Genomic DNA, 20484 nt, shown 5'->3' with positions numbered 1-20484 from the left:
GGCAACTGAGCAGCTTGCTCACTGGAGACTTGGACTAGTAAGAGGCCAGGGATGGGGACTGTGTGCGCTTCGTAGGCCTGGCTGTGGGCCTGGGATGCCCCCCAAGAAGCACAGGTATGCCCTTGGGAGACACGAGGCCTTGACCTTCCTGTGAATGAGGTTCGACTCCAACTCCAAAATAATGTTATAGAAATTCTTTATTATTAGACAAAAATAGACTCTTTTTTTCCCCCTATTCATGTGATCCCACTCTGATCTCTCTGCTCAGTGGGGGGGAGGCAGAGGAGGGAGTGCCTTGCTCCCCCCCACCTCTTACCCCTCTCCCTGCCAGGCTGGGACCCGCCGCTGGGCGGAGCTGGCAGGCCCAGTTCCCCCTCCAGGCTGATGTTCTCCTGCAGGTGGGGCTGTCCAGAGATCCCCTCCAGGGTTCAACTGCTGTCTCCTCACCCTTCACACGCCCATCTCTGCCATCTGCTCACATGCAAAGTCATCTCACAGGCCCATCCAGTTGGCTTAGCAGGCTGGGGCAGGGAAGGAGAGCAGTGTCCCAGGCTGAGGCCCATTACCCCTTCCTATGGGGGGTGGTGGCTGGCTCCTGGGTCTCCTGCACCCGGGCCAGGGGAAGTGAGGACTGTGGGGTGCTGAGAGGCGCGCGGTGTTGAGGTGGGCTCTGAGCTTGTGGCCTGCCTTCACTTTCTCTGGCCCAGTAGGACTTTCGTGATGAAGGTGACAATGGCACCTGCAGGCTGATCTGGGTCAAGCTCTGCAAAGAGGTGACACACGTTCTCCCAGGGGCTTCCTGGCTTCTTGGCCACGAAACCAAAGATCCTAGGGATACAAAGGCAGGGTGGGGAGGGGGGCTCAGCATCCCTTCCACGAAAGCAAAGCCAGGGTTGGGGAGGGAGGGTGCGCCTCAGTTCCATGGAGGGAAGGGGTGGTACTTGTTGTGGAGGCTTACTTAGAGGTGGTCCCATCAGGGTTGGCCCATCTGAAGAAAGAGAAGAACCATGAAGAAATGCACCCAGGGGTGTAGCTACCAAAGGAGGGCCGGGGTGGGGGGGCTGCTCGGTCTGCGGGGCCTGACGGGAGCGTGGGGCTGTGCTCACCTCCGGTCCTGAGGATCCGTGCTGGAGAAGGTGATGCTGTTCACTGGGTAATGGCGGCGAAAGAAGAGCCTTCAAGGAGGATCATGGGGAAAGTCAGCAACAGCCAGAAACGGGTCTCCAGGGTCCCTGGGGGCTTGGTGCACATACTCACTTCCTTTGGTTGTCTGTCAGTGTAATGCCCTGGGCCGAGACTTTGAAGTGGACGATGGCTGGCGTGGCCCGGGGGCTGCAGCTCAGAGCTGCTGAGCTGGCCCGGGCCACCGCCTGGGGGCCCGTCAGTGACTCTGTCTCCACTGAGGTCAGGTAGAGCACACTGCAGGCTAGGAGACAGAAAAGGGCTGGAGGGGAGCACTGGCTTCGCCAGCACCCAGATTTGTCTTCCCCTATCCCTCCACACCCCTGGCTCTCGCCCTTTCCCCCACCAGTGCTGCTCAAAAGTTGTTAGAATCGGGGCGCCTGGGTGGCTCAGCGGGTTAAAGCCTCTGCCTTCAGCTCAGGTCATGATCCCAGGGTCCTGGGATCGAGCCCCGCATCGGGCTCTCTGCTTGGCTGGGAGCCTGCTTCCTCCCCCCTCTCTCTCTCTGCCTGCCTCTCTGCCTACTTGTGATCTCTATCTGTCAAATAAATAAATCTAAAAAAAAAAAAAAAAAAAAAAGTTGTTAGAATCACAGGTCGCCTGTTAAAAAGGCAGATTCTACAATTCCCCAGATCTACAGTCAGGAATGCTGGACAGAGGCCCAGGAATCTGCATTCTAACAAGGCCATCCCAACCCCCACCAAGATTTTCATGTTCATGACTTTGGGGTCCTAGACTGAAGACCCCCTTTCCACCCTCACTACAAATAGAAGGACCCGCCACCTCCAGGCCTTTCAGCACCTCCTGCCTGCATCTGTAGTGCCCCACTAGGTGCCCATGGAGAGGGAAGAAGGGAGGGGAGGTCCCTACCGGCACCCTGACGGAGGAGGTCTGCGGCTGTGCTCATGTTGGCGGGCACCGGGGCCTCTGGGGTCTCCTCTAGAGGATCTGAGAGAAATGAGGGCCAACAGGGAAGGTCAACAGGGAGCCACATTCCCCAGGGACTGGAGAACTCTTTACTGGTCCCACCAGAAGGCAGGCTGGGAGCCAGGGCCTGGGGGGTGCTGCCTTGGGCTGCAGCGGGTGAGGGGAAGTGGGAGGACCGACCACGAGACACCCACCTTTGCTGGGAATGCGCAGGCAGCAGGGCAGGGACAGCGGGGAGATGGAGTGCTGGGACACCAGGGCGGACAGGCTGCCTGCAGGGAGAGGTGAGAGGAGTCCTGCGGTGCCCCCAAAGGTCTCCAGCTCTCCCTCCACCCTCCTGAGACCCTTTGGTGCCCCCCAAACCAACCCACTGGAACCTTCTTGGTCCATGCTGCTCACCAAAGTAGGGCTCACTGGGACAGCCCTTGATCTTCACCCCTTTGGGCCCAGTTTCAATGAGAAAATGGCGGACCAGCTGTTCCAAGGGGTCCCCTAAGGGGAGGGGAGAGGAAGGCTTTAGCAGATTTTGAGTCCCAGCTTTCTCCTCGGCTGGGATTCTTTCCAGAACTGGAGAGGCCCCTTCCTGCCTCTCCCCACCGAGAAGGGCCATGGCCCACCCCCACCTTGTCTTGCTTCTGGTACCTCCCGCCACACCACTCCCCTTCTCCCTCAGGTTTGGGCATTCTGTACCTTTCCAGGGCTGGGCACTGGGTGGCGGTGTGGCCACTTTGAGTGCCAACCCATAGGCTCCTTGGAATGAATGACTGTCTCTGATCAGGAAGGCCCCGGGATCCTTGTCTTTCAGTAGGGCAATGGCTGGGAGGACATGGGAGAAATTTTCACAGTGGTGATTGAGCCCCACAGAGCCCCTGTCTACCTCTGCTACCCAAGCTCCCTAGGCCTCTTGCCCTGATGCAGCTGTGCTGTTTTGGGGCACCTGGGGATGGAACTTTCAAGTTAAAAGGGCACTGACAGTGTTGAGTCAACTTCCTTGGGCCCAAAGCCCAGAACCACCTGCTAGTGAGAGACTCAGCCCAGGTAAACCTGATGAGACAGGGAGGAGGCACCAAGGGTGTCAACTGGAAGGATGGGTTCTTGAGCCAAGATGCAGCCCGGGGGAGGGGAGTGGGAGGGGAGGGACAAGCTGGCTTCTCACCTTGGTCACGGGACAGGTGTGGCTTGTACCAGAACTTGGATGTATCCTGGACGAACTTGACGTTGCTCTGGCTCTCTTGCACAGGGGGCTCTAGGACAGGGAGGGACCGAGCTTGGCTCCCAGTGCTTCCCAGCGCCCATGCCAGACCCCTCCTTGGGAGACAGGTTCTCACAAGGGGGTCCCACCCTCCTCAAAGCCTCTATACCTGGGGGTTGGGGAACATTATCCGAGAGCAGAGGTGCAAAGGTGACATGGTGACTGGTGCCTCTGGCTGGTGGTGATGCCTGCTCTGAGCCCCAGGGTCCTGGCTGTTGCCCAGGTCCCAGCAAGTGGCGTTTCTCGGGAAGTGGGGGCTGGGTAGGGCCGTTGATGTCATAGGAGGCAGCCAGGGGGAAGGCAGGCGTGGGTGAGCTCTGAGGCGGCTCTGAACTGGCCACGAGCCAGGGCATCTGGGTAGGCACAGGAGTGAGGGGGGACCCATCCGGACTATCTGGGGGGTCTCGAAGGCCCTGCCAGGGGGCATGGCGGAGGCCAGGCAGCGTGGTGGGCACGGGGCCCCTTGGACTGGCACCATCCGAGCGGCTCCCCGGGCTCTTCTCCTGAGGCCAATCACTGGGTGAGCTGGGCGGGGAGGTTGGGGAGAAGGGGCTAGGGGCCGGAAGCTCTAGCCCGCTTCTTCCTGGCAGCTCGGGAGCCTTTTCAGCGCCTCCCTGGGGAACAGACAGCAAGGCCTCGCCAGGACTTAGTCTCTGAGTGGGCACCAAGGTGGGGGATGACGTGGTGTCCTGCCGTCGGGTGCTGCAGTTTGGGAGGGCAGGCAGGTGGTCAGTAGGTTACTAGGGCTCCAGAGCCCCCGTGGGAGCCGCCCCCAGCCCCAGTTTGCCAGCTGCCTTGGTGCCTGGACAGCCCCAGCCCCTGCTCGTACCTTTCCTTGCCCTGGACTGGGCTGCTGGTGTGCAGGGGTGTGGAAGGCGCAGACAGCTCAGAAGAGGCACTGCACGGAGCGTCACGGGGAGACCGAGGTAGGGTGCTGTGCCCGCTCGGGCCCTCCCTCCAGGACCCTGGCTCAGGTGACTCTGTGGGAAAGGTGAGAAAAGGGGCTGTGAGTCGGAAGTCCCTTCTGTACGGCTTAGCTCTCTCTCACCCTGCACCTTCCCCACCATCTTCCAGAACCCTCCTCTTCCCTTGGCACTCCCCACCCCAGCACCCTCACCTGCAGATGCCAAGGGGCCTGCTGGGGCCAGGTTCCCAGGCATGGGGTACCTGTCCCCTCCCTCCTCCGCAGGAATCTCGTAACTCAGCTTCCTGGACTGTGGGTAGGGCGGACTGCCTGGGGATATGGAGCCAGCCCGTGGGGAGTGGGCGCCAGAACTGGGGTACCCTCTGCCCTCAGCTGGAGAGCCACAGCTGTGGGGCACCCGGCCGTATGCTGGGCAGTAACTGGGAACCGCTCCTCCATAGCCGTAGGTCACCAGGGCAGGGTACCCTGGGTGCCCATACCTGTTCTCAGGGCACATGGCATAGGAGCAGCCCTCATGACCGTCCTCAGCCACCTTGGGGGGTTTCAGGCAGCTGTAGTCGGGCATTGGGGCATGGTGATGGCCGCAGGCAGGCACCAGCAGGGGCAGAGGGTGCCCCGTCCGCACCGGGTGCAAGAGAGGCTTGCCGGCCTCGCCTGCCCACCCCTCTCCGGCCTCCCTCTCCAGCCGCAGCCCGTATAGGGCTGCAGTGGGCAGCGCCAGCTTCTCCTCACAGGCGGGGCACGAACACAGTGCAGGGAGCCCGGTGTCCTCCAGGATCACCACCTCCCGATAGCCTGGGGCCCGGTAGCCAAAGTCCCCAGTGGCTGGTTTCCCCAGCTCAGGAGGGTAGGGATATGGCCCCTCGGACAGTGATCGGCAGAGGCGCCTCTTCTCCACGGAGGCCTCGGCGTAGCCCTGGGGGTGCCCCTCGTAGCCCCCGTAGGCCAGCCGCCGCCTGTCCAGGGTGCCCTCCGGCCGGTAGTAGCCCCCGTTGGGGACCCCACAGGGCTCCCGGTAGCCTTGGCGGCAGGAGCAGTGGCGGCTGAGGCCAGGCCTGTGGCCCGAATACATCCCCAGGGGCGGGCCTCCGCCTGTGGGGGGCTGCTCTTCGTCGTCTAGGATGGCTGTCTCTCGCCCAGCTCCCCGGCCCCCACTGGCCACACCGCAGCCGCCCAGGAGGCGATCCAGCTCCTGCCGCTCAGCAGCTGTTGGGGGCGGCCGGCCAGGGGACTCGGCTGCGGGCTCCGTGGTCAGCGTGGACGAATGGCCAGAGTCACTGCTGACAGAGAGCATGGGGGGTGGAGGTGGCTCCGGAGAGGGCGCTGGCGGGGTCTGGCGGGGGGCCCGCTGCACCTGGGCATAAGGACTGCCATCCAGGGGTCCTCGGGTGTGGGTTGGGGAGCCTGAGTGGGGAGAGGACCGGGGAGGGAGGGCAAGTGGGGAGGAGAGAGAGAGACAGAGAGCAAGTGAATGAGAGGGGACAGTCCAGGATGCTCCAGGGTGTCTCTTGGGAGGGGGAGTCTGCCAGGGAGGAAGGAGTGTGCCCCCAAACCTACACCTCCCACCACCCCTGGGCCTGCCCCACGCACCGTCCACACTGTCCTCGTGGTGCTGGTTGAAGTTCTCGTAGGAATCCCAGCGCACGGCGGGCTCCGCCGTGTTGTAGTCAACAGAGACCGAAGGCTCATTCCGTGGAGTGTTGCCTATGGGAGGGCCACCCAGGTGTTGGAGAGCAGGGACCCAATCTTTAGTCCCACCCCCAAGGTTTGGCTCTTACCTTTGATCTTTTCAGGGCTGGAGGAGAAGACAAACTCCACTGAGGCTTGGAAGGGGAACCTCTCATCTGCGGGGAATGGACGGTGAGGAGCTAGGCCCCTCCCTGCCTTCACCTGGGCTCCAGCCCCACATCTGTCTCCAACTCACCAGCCCAGGCCTCGTCTAGCTGGTCCTTGGGGAAAGTGAGTCGTGGCCCGTGGATGGTGCACGTGTGGAACTGGGCTCGGAACACCAGGGTCCGGTCTGTCCCCCGACCACCCTTGTGATAGCAGGTCACCTGGATGCGGGAAGGGAGACCAGGGGTCAGGCCCTCCTGGCCACTTATGTCTCCTCTGTGCTTCCACCCTGGGGACTGTGTGGTCACAGCTCTGCCCCATCTCAACTCAAGGTGATGACCACCCCCCGACCCCTGACTAACTTTCTGCCCTGCAGTCTGCCTTGAACGGATGACTCGCCATAGACTATGCACCTGGCGGGATACAATACCACCCCCTGTAACGCCCTCCCATGGCCCCCCTCACCATAACATCTCCTTTGAGGAGGAGGGCTGGTTCCAGGCTGATGCAAAGCTGCTGGGGCCCAGGGCCTGCGATGTGACTGAGGAAGAGAGGGCAAGGCAGAGGCTGAACTCTGGGGCACTTGGGCTGGGCCAGGGGTGGGGAGTATGAAGGGCCAGGAGGGAGCTGGGAGACTGGAGTCTGAGCCCTGAGCGACGGACCTTTCGCTGAGCATCAGCCTCTCCATCTGTAAAATGGACTCCATGATGGCATACGTTTCTGGGTGCAGTGGCAGGAGCTGGGGGAGGTGAGGGATGGGGGCTTGGGGAGGTTGGAGGAACAGGAAGCCAGGAGCAGGGGCCTGGGAACAGGGCACTCACTAGATTCCAGAGGTGTAGACCAACTGCATGGACTGGTAGATCTTGAGGAAGGGCTGGAAGCCTGGAGGCGCAGGAAGGAGAAGGCATGTGGGGGCTGCTGGGGGGAGAGGATGGGGGACGGCCCTCCCTGTGGAGCACATCCCAGGCAGACTCACCAGTGCCAGGTTCAAAGGCTGGCAGCACAGGCACGAGCACATAGTGCAGGAAGAGAGGGCTGCTGTTCATCCTGATGGAGCCAGACAGGAGGCCGCTGAAGTAGCTGATGTATCTGGTAGGGAGCGTGTCAGTGAGAACATAAGCCCCTCCCTCAGGGGGATCCCTTTGTATCATTTCTACTATGCACACACACACCCCCCAGAAGGCCTGCCCTTCTTAGCACTGCCTTCCCACCTTCTGGCTCACCAGAAAGTTCTTCCTTGCGTCTAACCTCAATCCCTCTTGCTGTCTCCAAGGCTTGTAGTTGCTGGCCCCTCTGCCTAGGATGTCCTTTCCCCCCAGATCTCTGCTTCCCCTGACAGAGATGGACTCTGACTGTCCTACAAGTCTCTCTTTCTCACAGGCTCTGTGAGAGTAGGGAGCTGGTTCGTTCTGAATTCTTAGCACTTGCTTCAGTGCCCGGCACACAGAAGGTGCTCCCTTAGGGTGTGCTGTATGAACAGAGGATCTGGGCCCTGGGGCCATGGAGGGAGCAGCTCCTGCGGCCCATCCCCACCCAGGCTGCTCACCGGCGCTGGGAGGGCTGTAGCTCCGCCGCCACCTTGTCCTCGCAGAACTTCCTCATGGTGAGTGTGGCCAGTGCCTGGTCTGCCCTGGGGACCGCAGGGCCAGTGTGGGGGATCAGGGGCAGGTATCCATCCAGGCCTCCCAACCCTAAGCCCCAGGGGAGGGAGGAGACGGGTGATCCCCTGAGTCTAGTGGAAGCCCAGAGCCATGGCGAAGAGGACAAGAAACCCCACAGATAGTCACTTGACTAGTTGTTGGACCTCAGGCAAGTGTTCCCTGAGTTTTTAGTTTCCTCCTCTATAAAATGGGGCAATAAAACCATGTTATGGGTTGAATTGTGTCTCCCCAAAACATATGTACCTCAGAATGTGACCTTATTTGGAAATAGGGTCGTTGCAGATGGAATTAGTTAAGATGTTATACTGGAGTAGGGATGAGCCCTTAATCCACTATGGTGCCCTTAGAAGAAGAGAAGAGACAGACAGACACACACACAGGAAGAAAGCCATGTGATGACCCAGGCAGAGCTGGAGTGACACAGCAGCAAGCCAAGGAACACCAAGGATGGCTGGTCACCACCAGCAGCTAGAAAGAGGCAAGGAAGGGTTCTACCCAGTCTCAGTGGGAGTGCAGCCCTGTTGACACCTCGTTTTAGACTCCTAGACTCCAGAACCGAGGCAACTAATTTCTGTGGTTTTAAGTCACTTAGTTTGTGCCACTTTGTTCCATCCGCCCCAGGAATCTGATGCCAACCCTCCACTGGGAACACTGGTGAAGTACAAGTGAGAAAAAGGAGGTGGAAAGGCCAAGTTGATAGTAAATGGCTCTCTGAACACACAGAGGTGGGCTTCAAGGGAGGCGGGCTCATCAAGGCCCACTGGAGGCAGGGTCACTGGGGAAGGGACCAGTCAGGGGCTGGGAGCCTCACCCTGCAGAGATCTTGCTGTAGTGCATGTAGGCGGAGACGATGACCCCGAGCTTGCCCTTGCTTCCCTGAGGACACAGAGAGAGGAATGTAGGGAAAGCTGGGGCCCCAGGCTGAGGGCCCCCCAGCCCTTTGAACCTGAGGTCCCAGCCCACCTTGCAGTACAGTACGACCACGTGCTGTGGGTCGGCACTGAGCCACGTCTCCATGGCTTTGCAGATGGAACACAGCTTGTCCAGTGGGGGCGCATGTAGCTCAGGCCAGCCGAAGTCCTGGACCTGGGATGTGTGGGGGTACAACTGATAGTGGGGGCCACAGGCAAAGAGAGATGGGTGGGGATGGAAAAGGGACCAGGGGTAGGGGTCGCTTGAGGCCAAGGTCAAGGGACTGTTGGTTGTCCAAGACAGCCTCAACATTTTCCTCACAGGTACAATGGGCTGATGCCCGCTGCACCATGCACCATACGTGTCTCAAGTAGTAAGTCTCCTGGGAAAGTGCTTAAGAGCGAAGTAGATGCCAATCGCTACTATTAACGACGAGGAGGTTGGGGGCTTCAAGGGTGGGGCTCGCTCAGTTGAATGGCTTTAATCCCCCTTCCTACCTTGGGGTTTAGGCGGGTCAGGTCATGTCTTTTCTCTGAAAGGTTGAAGAGCTGCAAGTAAAGGGGACTTTAGACGGAGGTAACCTCAAGGAGCGAGGCACAGTCCCCTGCCGTAACTCTAAGCAAAGTCTCTCTTCCAAACGGGGAGATCGCGGTCCCTAGAGCCCGGCTTAGCCTTGACAGCCCAGAGGGGGCGTTCCCGATCGGTTCCCGCGGCCCCGCCCCCGTGCCGCGCCCCCCTGGGGCCGCGCCTCTGAGAGATTGGCGTCGGGGGCAGCTCCGCCCATCTGGATCTCCCAGCCCTATCATTGGCCGACTGTGGGAGGCCCCGCCCCTCACCAGGTACTTGTCGCGGTGCTTGGATTGCAGCACGTGAGCCAGCTCGCGCAGGTGGCCCCGGTGTCGCTGTTCGTCCGGCCGCGCGGGGAAGGCGGCGGCCAGGATCCGCTCCGTCACGTAAGTGAGGTCCAAGTCCCACCGGCGCTCCATAAGCGGGTCCAGGCTGAAGCTCCTAGGAGGGGGCGAAGCCTGCGTCAGGCTCGGGGGCGGGGCTCCCGGTGGGAGCGGAGGGCGAGACCTCGGGGGTTCCCAGGGTCGGTGGGGCCGCTCGCGGGCGGGGGGCTGCCCCGGAGAGCTTTTCTGGGGAACGCTGCGCAGGGCTGAGGTGGGGGACCACCTCGGCGCCCTCACTTACCTGGGCAGAGTGCTGCGCTGCTTTGAGTGGTTCAGAGACTTGGTGGATCCCTGGTGGATGAGAGGAGATGGTGCACATGTTCGGGTGCCCCCCACCCTGGTCTAGGCTCCCCGCTCCAGAGTCCCCAGACGAAACCTAGGTCGAAACCTAGAGCTACCTGCTTTCGCCCCCTCCTCCAGCATCACTCACCAGATGCTCTATGCGCCTCACAGGGGCCGTGTTTCTCCGCTGGAGGGAGATGGAGAAAGCGAAGGAAGGGGTTAGGACGGGGGCAGGGACCAGGCTGGCGCTGGCGGAGAGGGCACGCCGGCGTCCCTGTGGGGGCTGTACTGGGCGAGGGGACAGGAGTCCTAACCCCCAGCAGGCCCAGGGGCAAGAAGAGCAGAGGGCTCATTTTTTCCCTCTCCTTCAGGAGGACCAACACCCACAGCAGTCCATTCGACTTAACCCCCTGGGGGCCCCGGGTCTGTGGCCACCAGACCTTGGGACACCTCAGCCAGGTTCCTTGCCTCCCTCAGTCCATCTCAGAGCGCACTCACCAGCTCCGCAGGAGGCAGGGCCTGACAGGACAAAGTCACCTGGAAGGGGACGGAGTGAGGCACTGAGCTCCTGGTGCGATGGGCTCTCCTGGGCTGAGGATGGGGCTACCCTCAGCCTCAGCAAGGTGGAGGGGCTTTCCACAGATGAGCACACACTCCAGCTGAGGTTCCTCTGTTTAAGAGAGCCTCCCCTCTGGCCTCTTGGTCTCCCACCCCTGGGCCCCCCACTTGTTGCTCTTGGCTACCAGCCCCCTTCCCACACAGACCCCCATTCATCCAGCTGCGGGCAAGGGTTATATATAGAGCCGTGGAGGCAGGCCGTGGCCAGGAGCGGACACTGGCCTCTTTCACCGGGAGACCCCGCCCCTGGGCACACGGCTCCCCCAGACCAACTGCAAGCCCTGGGACCCCCCGCGCTGCAGGACGAGGACCGGGGAACCTCCGCAGAGATGGGGCTGTCTCAGGTCCCCAGTGGACAGTGGTGCTATCTTATACCTTCTGCCTTGCCTTTTCCAGGGCCCAGGATGAGACCCACCCAGGCATCCTGAGGACCCTTCCCCAGAGGGAAGGTACAGCCCATCCGGCTGCTCAGTCTTTGAAATCCTGCTCCCCCACCCACCCACCCCACCCTTCCTCCTCCTCATTCTCCTCCTCTCCCCCACCCCCATCCTCTCGCCAGCTGCAGCCTGGGCACAGCACCAAGACAAACGCTGTCTCCTGTCCACTGGCCTGGGCCAGCCCTCCAGGGGGTGGAGTAGGGTGGTTCTTAAAGGGCCCAGTACAACACCCTCTCCCACCCCAGCAGGGGTTCCCCAGTGATGAGCGGGGTGGAGGGTTGATGCCAGTGTGGCCGGAGAAGCCTGTTTCAGAGCAAGGGATTCCAGTCCCCCTTCCCCAGTCAAGCACCCACCTTTGCTTCACATTTTCTATGTGCTGCCACCTTGCAAACTAGAGAGGGATGGTGCAGAGAACAGAGAGGTTAGCAAGGGCCTTTTGAGGGCACTGGAGGGGGCACCCCTCCCCCCATCTCCCCAGGCCCAGGGACCAGATCTTGGGACTTCCACAAATGTGTTGAGATGGAGTGGGGGTAGGGGCAGGGGCAGTTCAAGGGAAGCATATGGCAGTGGGTAGTACTACCCAGGCCAGGGAGGGAGGGAGAGAAGTCCACATAACAGGTCACAGTGGGGAAGTGGTGGGGAGCAGTGGGTCTTCTGGGTTCCAGGGGTGGTTGGTTGTCTGTCATGGGGAGAAAGTCCTGTTTGGAAGGGAGGCAATTGCCTCCTGGCTCCTGTGTTGCCTGGTCCAGGGGCAGCAGGCTCATGATGATTTCCGTGAGTTTGCCTGCTGCAGTTGTGCCTGAAGTGGTGCTGGGTGGAAAGTCTCAGTCACAGGATGGGGCACCTCACCTCTGCAGGAAACGCCAGTCCCATCGATGGTCACCTTACACACTGCACAGACTGGTGGCTTCTTCCGGAAGACCTTCTCTCGGAAGCTGTGTGGCTCAGCTTTCCTGGGCTGGGGGTGGAGGGACACGCGGGCAGAGGTATCAGTTCTCAGTGGCCCCACCTCTGAGACTGAACCAGGGTCTTAGCATGGCACTGGTTTCTTGCTCTCTCCGTCCTGATAAAGTCCCCACACTCCTAGACGCACTTGGCCACACCTGTTTCCAGGCCACTGTGGGGCCTGGCCTGTCTTTGATAGTGTGTGGGATCTAGCCCCTTGCGTCACCCCAGCCGGGTCACCTCCTGATCACTCAGGCCCCTCATGTGGCCCTGGTGTGTGAGACCCTTGTGGTCACTGCCTCCCAGAGTGCTAGAGCTTTCCTCCTGGTTGGGGGTGCTAACTTTGCTGTACAACCGTTCCCCATTTCTCCTCCCATACACCCTCCCCAGATGATGGTCCCTGTGGAGAATGATCAGGAGGGGAGTCGGACACGAATGTAGGATGTCAGTCACGTGACACCCAGACTGACCTGGCAGGAGTGGCCTCAGCCAGTCCTACTCTCCTGGCTCCCGCTGTCCCCACGCTCCAGACAGCTGACATGCCCTCCTCCCCCTACTGTCAGAACAACATGTTTACTCCGTGTGCATTGAGGCGGCAGGCAGCAATTGTGTAAGGAGGGGGCGGTAATGCTGGAGGGACAGGCAGACAGAGGCGGCACACTGAGGGAAACATTTAGCTGCCTTGCTACTTTTGGATGTAGGGAGCACCCCGTCATTTGTGGAGGTTCAAGTGGGATTCCAGCATGGAATATAAGAAGGGATGGACTAGATGCCCTGTTAGGCCCCCTCCCTACCTGGAGTGCAGTGAGGCAGGAATGCCCTCTCATGGCCCTGAAGTCCCATCTCTCCCACTGTGGGTTCACCTCACTCACCCTCTGTCTGGGGATTGTACGTGTCTTCTCCCTTTTATCCATGTTTCTCCTCCATCAAGAGTTCAAGTTCCCGCCCCCCCCCCGCCCCCCCCATAATATTGTCTCATGTTGCCCTGAGCTGCTGCTTTTTGGAGATAAGGCTGAGAAAATATGGGGAAATGGAGTGATAGGCCTCCAGGTCCCCCATCCTGGGGACCCAGGCAGCACTTTTGGTCTCTTGGCTGTCCCAAAGCAGCTGGATTAAACCCCAACTGAACTCTCTGGAACAACCTAGTCAGACCCATTAGGAAAGCTGGGTGCATTCTGGCACTAACAGCGCGCACAGACGGTATCAGGGGAAAGCAAAGCCCCAGTGTCTAAAGCACTTCCGAGACCTGGCTGCCACCGCCCTCTGTTTGCCACTTCCACCCCATTTCCCCCAAACTTCTTAGCTAAGGGAAGGGGCCTGATCTCTTAGCCCTGCTCTGGGGCTCCGGGTGGGACCTGGAAAAGTGCTACCGTGAAGTCTGTATACCAGAGTGCAGGTCTAGAGGTGAGGATCCCCAGGGTCTCCCTGAATTAGGGCAGAGAAGCTGAAGGAGCCAAAGCAGACTCCAGATTCTGCCCTAATCCAGACTTCTGCTGCTCACACCACAGCCTGGGCCGCTCCAAAGAGGCAGTGTGGTGAGGGCATGCAGGGTGGTGGTGGTGGGGGTCTGGCCTGAGTCCTGGCCCCCTCCCCCACTGCCCATACCTCCTCCCCTGCCCCTCCTCTGCCCAGCCAGCGGGCACTCCTACCCTGTTGCTTGCCCGGCTGCTGTCCCTCCTCCCCAGTGCTCTGAGCAGCCTCTCCACGGGGCCGCTGGACTTCATGATGTCCGGCTGGCTGGGGTGCTGACTGCGGGCCTGAACAATGCTGGGGCCCGGCCCGGGGCTTCCTGGAAGCGGCCTGGCGGAGGCAGCTGCTTCCCCTGGGTGGAGGGTAGGCTGTCTGGCTGGTGTGAGGAGAAGCCCAGCCCTGGAAGTGGAGGGGAGTGCAGGCGGGAAAGGGGCAGGTCGCTGCTCCAGGAAGTGTGGGGGGGGGGAGGATGTGGGGGAGGCCAGGAGATCAGATTCCCAGGATCTACCCTGCTGGGAGTGTCAGCCCAGGATCTTTTGCCCCCAGTCCCCTGGCTCTGGAGCTGCCCCTGCCCTGGGATCCACCCTATCCAGGGATCCGCAAGGATCCTGAGATCCAGCCCCCATGGGGCGGGGGCGGGGTGGGGTGGGGGGCTGTGTGTGAGGATTTAGGTCTCAGGGCAGGGCTCAAGGGCCAGTGGGGAACACTGTGTCCCCGACCAGGCCAGCCTCCCAGCCTGAGCTCTCAGGCTCTCAGGGGACCTCTTGTGGGGAGGAAGAGGGAGCTGGGAATCACTACTCCAGGCAGCCTAGAATCAGGAGTGCATCCTGAGGGGCAGGGAAAATAAACTGAGGGCCAGCTTCCTGCCTCAGTTTCACTGGTTGTGAAGTAGGAAAAGGAGAACACACACTACCTCCCCCATCCCTCCCATACACACTGGAAGGCCTAATTCCAGCCACAAGAGTTTTCTCCCCACAGGAGTGCTCCATTCTCCTGCTCCAGCCCAAGGCGCTGGAGGTTTTCTCCTGAGAGCACCCCAGCAGCTCTGCTCCTAACAGTCCTCCCTCCCCCACCCTCCCTCCCTAGCACCCCCATTCCTTGGCTTCTTCCAGCCAGACCTTCCAGATCCCTAGCCCCTCTTCCCAGCCCTGCTATGTAGGCCCTCCACCCAGGCCCTAGGGCTGGGCCCTATCTGCACCGCACCCCTCCAAGACCCCAGGCTGAGTATTACCTTCATGGCTCTCCTAGCTCTGCTCTCCTTCCTCAGCAGCTGTCCCAGGGCCTAAGGACTGGACAGGAGGCTCCCCCCTCCCAACACATACTCCACCCCCCTCTGAGGGCCTCCTGTCTCCCTCCTGGGAGTATGGCCAACTTCCTGTCCCGGGAGTCAAGGGAAGGAGGTGGACTGGGGCCTTGGAAGTGTGTGTGTGTGTGTGTGTGGGAGGGGGTAGAATCTTCCAAAAATATACGGGGTTAAGGGCCAGGGGGTCCTCAGCCCCAAGTCTTGGACAGCAGCCCTTTGACTGGTTGGAGCTGTCACTTGAAAGAATGTGCAAATATGCCTCTCCTCATTTGCATGGTATTTACTGAATGTACCAGAGCTCAGGCTTCTCCCACCAGGTCCTCAGACTTGCCTCTCCCTCCTTCATGCCCAAGGGACTGGTCTAATCCTGCCATCTCTGAGATGAGCCCCCCTATGAGAGCCTACTCGGGAAACGTCTTTGGACCTGCCTGGCATGGGCCTGGGCTGAAGCTTCGCCTTTGAAGCCCTAATCCTCCTTTCAGGTCAGGAAGTCTGTCCCCAGAGTACCTTAGGCCGGGAGGGATCTCTGTGGCCAGGCTTGGGCCCATAGCGTGTAACTGGAGAGGGGCACTGGCTCTGCGACCCATTCCCATCCCATCAACCCTGGCTGGGTCCCAGGACATTCCAGGGCCCTGGCCAGTGTTGGTAACTGGGTCTGTCCCGGTCCAGTTGGCAGCCAAATTGCAGGAGAAGAGGAGCACTGTGGTGGGTGGGTAGGTTGGGGTGGCCTTTCACTGCTCCTGTTGCACATACCTTGACCAGGATACCCCTTCAGCATTCTTCCTTCTGTACTTGCTGTACCCAGAGGGGCTGAAAGGTCCCCTCACACGGTAGTTCCCTCTGGGGGACTCACTAACCCCTGTGTGGGTTGGCTAGGGAAGCATGGCTCTGAGTCTCTCCCCACTTCGTGGGGCGCCTCCGAAGTGAGATGGAAATGGGGAAAGCCAGAGTTGAGAGAAAAGGAGCTCACCGGGGCAGGTCTGGAAGACATGGCTAGACCCCCTAGGACCCTCGCCCTCCTCCTGTCTGGAACATTCCGGAGCCTGTTAGTCTCTCCCCAGCCTGGCCCCCTCTTACTCCGAAGCCCTGGGTTTGTTTGGAAAACCCCCTCCACCCACACTCCCCCTTCCTGGAAATAGCTGTGGTTGGATGAGAGGCTGGGAGCCCAGCCGCGGAGGAGGGGTGAGGCCCCGGGAAGGAGAGGCGGGATATATGAGTGCGCCGGGAGGGATCTGTAGAATTGAGGGGAGAAGCAGAAGGGGGGGGGGTGAGGAGTGGGGCTGAAAAATGGAACCAGCCTCAGTCTCCCCAGAAGTGAACTGGAAAAGGAAAAGCCTCGCATACACTCTCTCTGACCAGGCCGGCGCGCAGCCTCCCGTTCCCGCCCAGGTCCCCTGCCCGCCTGTGGGGGCAACGTGCGCCCCGTGGCGGCCGGGGCGCCCAGGATGCGCGAGGGCGGGACAGCAGTGCGACCGCGGGCCGCGACCCGCCCCCTGGTTCTCTGCCGGGCTTCCCGCCGCTAGGCGCACCGCGGCCCGCCTGCTCCCCGGACCCCGGCCCCCAGCTCCAGCCCTAACCTCCGGCGCGGCCTCCCCGGGTCCCCGGGCTCCCGAGACCCCGCGCCCCCTGGCGACCGACCCCGCCCGGGCGCCGTGACGCACCGGCTGCCGCCCTCCCGCCCCGCGGCCGCGCGGCCACTCACCTGCGGGGGGCGCCCGGCGGGGCGGGGGCGCGCCGGGGCGGGGCAGCAGCAGGGGGAGCCCCCGGGCCAGCCCATCCCGCCGGGCCCGCGCAGAGCGGACGCGGAGGAGGCGGAGGAGGCGGGAGCGGGCGCCGCGCTCTCCCGGGCTCCCTCCCGCTCCCGCCGCGCCCCGCGCCCGCCCTCGCTCCCTCCCGCGCTGCTCTCCTCCCTCCTGCCGGCTCCAATCCCCACGTTCCCCCGCTCCCCGCCCCTCGGCCGCCTCCGGCTCCCTCTCGTCCTCCCCGCCTTCTGCGGGCCCGCGCTCCAAGGGCGCAGGGCGAGGAGGGACGCGGAGGCTGGCATAGGGGCGCTCGGAGACAGGAAGAGACCGGGATGGGGAGAGCGGGAGGAGGCGGACACGGAGGACACACGGACGGGGAAGGCTCCGATCCCGGGAGAGACGACCCCGGCAGGACACAGCAAAAAGCAAAACAACGCAGGAGCCAGACAGACACAGAAGAAAAAGTGGCCATAGGTCCAGAAGGCATTAGAAACGCTACAGAGAGCTGCCGCGGCCTCTCTCAGTCGCCCCCTCCACAGGAGAGTATTTGGGAATGAGCCTGACCCCTAAGTCAGGACCCACCCGCGGTCTGGTCTGGTGGGGCCAGCGCCACCTACCCCATGGGGAGCCAGATTCAGATCAAGATGCCTGCTGTTCCGGGTGTCCCAAGTCCCTGGACACCCTTCCCTAGTCCTCTGCCACCGGGGAGACGTCCTGGCCACCTCTTCTCCCCTAAGGATTCACAGCCGAGGACCTCCACGTCAAGTTCAAGCTCCCACCCCCTAAGCAGCTCCAGTCGGCCCATCCATCACTTGCTTTGGAGCTGGACCTGATGCCCACTCTCTGAGCCTATCAAGAAAGTCTTTCTCCTATTTAACTTAAGTCCCAGGTGTTACAGTGGAAATGGAAGTTCAGTCTGTGGTCTGCCAATCCCTTATGCAGTGTCTGGATCTGGTACTGGATAGAAACAAATGGGCCCTGGGGTGATTTGAGTTGTCAGCCTGGAGGGGAAGGTAGAGGAAAGGGATGTCTTTCTAGAAACTCTGAATCTATTCGCATTCTCAGATGCATCGGTGTTTTCTAGTATTGAGCACTTCCTCAACCTCCCTCCTGCCCTCCCTCACCCTCCCCACTGGATTTTCCATGATTCTAACTGGTGTGTGTGTTGGGGGGAGGGGGGGAGTGTGGATTCTGAGAAGCCAGTGCCCAGGGCTCAATGTCCAATGCCTGCTGAAGGCAGCCAGTACCACCAGCTCCAAGGCCCTTTTTCCCTCCCTGTCTCAGCTCTCAACTGGGTCATCTCTGTGCTCCTCTTGCCTTTGGCAAAGGCTGGGAAGTCTGGTTCTGATTCCAGTCTGGCAGCTGGGGAGAGACATGGTGACAAAGTGGGTCCCTCAGAGACTGGCATTTGGAAGGGGTGGGTGTGGCTGGGACTGGGGAGCCTGGATCTTACTGCTCTTGGCTGGTTTGGTGTCTAGTAGGCAGTCTGCTAAGAGGTTAAAGCAGCGGGAACCACTGGAGGGAGGGCGGGGTGAGGGGCGGAGGGGTTGGAATTGGGTGGAAAGAGAAGAGGTGGGGAGGCACTGGGAGGAGTGGGGAGGCCAGAGTTTGGGGAAGGCCCAAAGAGAGCAACAGGGATCAGAGGCTAGTGCGGAGGGTGCAGGGCTGAGGGTCATTCTGTGTATTTCCGGAAGATTTGATTATGTAGTCAAGATAACATAGGAAAATTTGCTCATTTCTTTGGAGTCTATAGCTAACTCTTTTTTTTTTAATTAAAAAAAAATTTTAGGGGCCCCTGGGTGGCTCAGTGGGTTAAAGCCTCTGCCTTCGCCTCAGGTCATGATCCCAGGGTTCTGGGATCAAGCCCCGCATTGGGCTCTCTGCTCAGCGGGGAGCCTGCTTCCCTTCCTCACTCTCTGCCTGCCTCCCGGCCTACTTGTGATCTCGGTCAAATAAATAAAATCTTAAAAAAAAAAATTTTTTTTTTTAAAGTAGACTCCATATCCAGTGTGGAGTCCAGTGTGGGGCTTGGACTCATGACCCTGAGATCAAGACCTGAGCTGTGATCAAGAGTTAGAAACAACCAAATGAGCCACCCAGGGACCCTTTTATAGCCAGCTTTTAAAAAATCTTGTCCTTCCCAGAGTTCGGTAGGGGTCGTGGCTAGGTGACTGGGATGCCTGCTGAAGGGGGTAAGTTCTAAGCTTTATTTATTTTTTAAGCTTATTTATATAAGTAATCTTTATTCCCAGTGTGGGTCTTGAACTCAAGACCGACCCTAGATCAAGAGTCCCATGCTCTTCTGACTGAGCCAGCCAGGCACCCCAGGTTCTAATCTTTAAAGGTACCAAGGGAGAGACTGGGACTTAGAAAATAGGCCCTTGATTGGATCCCTGAGCCGAGGGCAGGGCTGGAGCCTCACGCTCCTGCTGGTGGTGTTGCCCCTGAGAGGAACTTCTGAGGTTCCAAGGAATTGGGAGTTACAAGATGGGTAGCTGAACTTCCAGCTCAGACTTGAGGGACGCAGGGAACAGGTGGTTAGGGGCCTGCCAGAGGGAAGGTGATGAGGAAGGTTGAAAGTGAGAAAGTATATATAGGAGGTGGTTTGGTGGGAGTGAAATTAACGTGGGTGGCATATGGAGCCAGCCAGACATCCTGACTACCACTTCAGAGTGGCGAGTGGTGGGAGCCTCCGAAGGGAGGGGAAAGGGAGCAGAAAGGATGGTGTTAGTAAAGGTGGAACAGAGTTTCAGGAACACCCCCTGACCCTTTCCTCCATGCAGGTTTTCTTACCTTGACTATGCAGAGGGCAGCCCATCTGGGGACTGAAGGCTGAACCCCCTCTTCCGAGGTCTGGGGAGATCGCATGCCTGTGACCGAGTGTGCTCAGATCCTCGGGGTGGGGGACCATCGGAGGGCTTTGAGGGGCATGGGCTGTCCTGGCTGGAAGAGCACTGGGTCAGGGGGACTTCCGTGGAGGGTTTGGGTGCTGGGAACCAGGAAGAGCGGGGGAAGGGGCAGAGCTGAGACCAGAGGCGGATCTGCTGGCTGAGGACAGAGGGCGTATTGTCCAACCGGGAGGTTGCTGCAGATGGGCGAGGTTGCTGCAGCTGGGCGTGGAGCAACACAGCTCGCCTCTTCCAAACTCCTCTTTGGTGAGGCGGGAGGGTGAGGGAAGTCAGTCCCCCCTTCACTCGTGGCCCTGGGGGCTATAATGGTTGCCAAGAAACAAGGTTTTATTTGAGAAATAATGCTTCCCAGGAGCAGATGTGTAGCTCCTCTCCCACTTCCTGAGAAACCAGATGCTGTGAGCTTGCTTTGCGCTTGAGGTGATGCCTTCGGGCCTGGCTGGGACCTCACTGCCCGGGTCCCAGAGCCTAGTGCCTGATTGTTTGGGAGAATCTCTGCTATGTGTACTTACAGGGGATCCAAGCTGCTTGGAAGTGACTCATAAAATAGGATGCCATACCTGATCCCTTCTGGTCACTCAAGGTTCATAGCAGGATGACAGGACACACCAGTCCTGGGATCCGTTCCTGCTGCTGGGCTTCTGAGAGTGTCCGCACATCCTGAGGACGGGGCCATCCCAGCACCTACCTTTCCCTTGGATTTCGAGTGCCCTCCTGGGACACAGTACAGGGAGTGCCTTCTCTACCCTTCCTGTGCCCAATGTGAAGCTCTAAGTTAGCTTTTCCCATTTTTATTCTTTCCACCATTTTCCTGGCACTCTGGGGAGGAGCTCGAAATGAAGGCTTGGAGAAAGCGGCAGACTGATGCCCAGTGGTGGAGATGGGTTCCCCAGGCGGCCTGGGAATTTCGTTCTCACCTAAACCCACGTGGAAGGCTTGCAGTCAGCACAGGGCCCCTAACCCTCCACGTTTTGAAAATATCAGTGCACTGGCAAGAACCCCAAGAGCAGCTACTGTAAAAAGCCACTTGGGTAGCTGGGCTCCTGTCTGCATCCCCATCTTCCTCCAAACTGTTTCCTGGGTTCTTTGCCCCACCCCCTTGTGACCTTAAGGATTCTCGGCCCCTGTCCTTGTTC

The 20484-nt window shown here is 60.2% G+C and overlaps 1 protein-coding gene across 5 annotated transcripts; it reads right to left on the bottom strand.

The window, feature by feature from the left end:
- Nucleotides 1-179: 179 nt before the first annotated feature.
- On the bottom strand, nt 180-19403 carry TNS2 (tensin 2). 5 transcript variants are annotated; one of them, XM_046013780.1, is made up of 29 exons: nt 19233-19403; nt 11829-11937; nt 11333-11370; nt 10423-10461; nt 10073-10111; nt 9884-9933; nt 9529-9700; nt 9190-9240; nt 8744-8866; nt 8592-8656; nt 7666-7749; nt 7096-7208; nt 6941-7001; nt 6585-6660; nt 6211-6340; nt 6065-6130; nt 5877-5990; nt 4479-5690; nt 4191-4341; nt 3471-4063; nt 3266-3355; nt 2800-2925; nt 2509-2601; nt 2304-2381; nt 2053-2130; nt 1258-1426; nt 1107-1175; nt 959-988; nt 180-828 (listed from the first exon to the last, which is right to left on the bottom strand). In XM_046013780.1, the coding sequence occupies exons 1-29, from the start codon at nt 19305-19307 to the stop codon at nt 690-692; spliced, it is 4233 nt and encodes a 1410-aa protein (XP_045869736.1). In that variant the 5' UTR covers nt 19308-19403; the 3' UTR covers nt 180-689. The 5 variants fall into 5 exon arrangements, with proteins under 5 accessions (XP_045869736.1, XP_045869735.1, XP_045869737.1 ...); XM_046013779.1 differs by lacking the exon at nt 19233-19403 and adding an exon at nt 16400-16548; XM_046013781.1 differs by lacking the exon at nt 19233-19403 and adding an exon at nt 14626-14694.
- Nucleotides 19404-20484: the final 1081 nt, after the last annotated feature.

The sequence above is a fragment of the Meles meles genome, chromosome 7 (assembly GCF_922984935.1).
Source record: "Meles meles chromosome 7, mMelMel3.1 paternal haplotype, whole genome shotgun sequence".
NCBI lineage: Eukaryota > Metazoa > Chordata > Mammalia > Carnivora > Mustelidae > Meles > Meles meles.
This window is presented reverse-complemented; position numbering and strand designations above follow the sequence as displayed.

What these genes read in the sequence shown, in the direction of transcription:
- TNS2 (XM_046013780.1), bottom strand. Translation starts at nt 19,307, where the DNA reads ATGCGATCTCCCCAGACCTCGGAAGAGGGGGTTCAGCCTTCAGTCCCC. An exon ending in GACTGGCGTTTCCTGCAGAG is followed by an intron (nt 11,371 to 11,828) that starts GTGAGGTGCCCC and finishes ATCCCTCTCTAG; the next exon opens with TTTGCAAGGTGGCAGCACAT. An exon ending in CCACGAGGACAGTGTGGACG is followed by an intron (nt 5,691 to 5,876) that starts GTGCGTGGGGCA and finishes CTCCCCACTCAG; the next exon opens with GCTCCCCAACCCACACCCGA.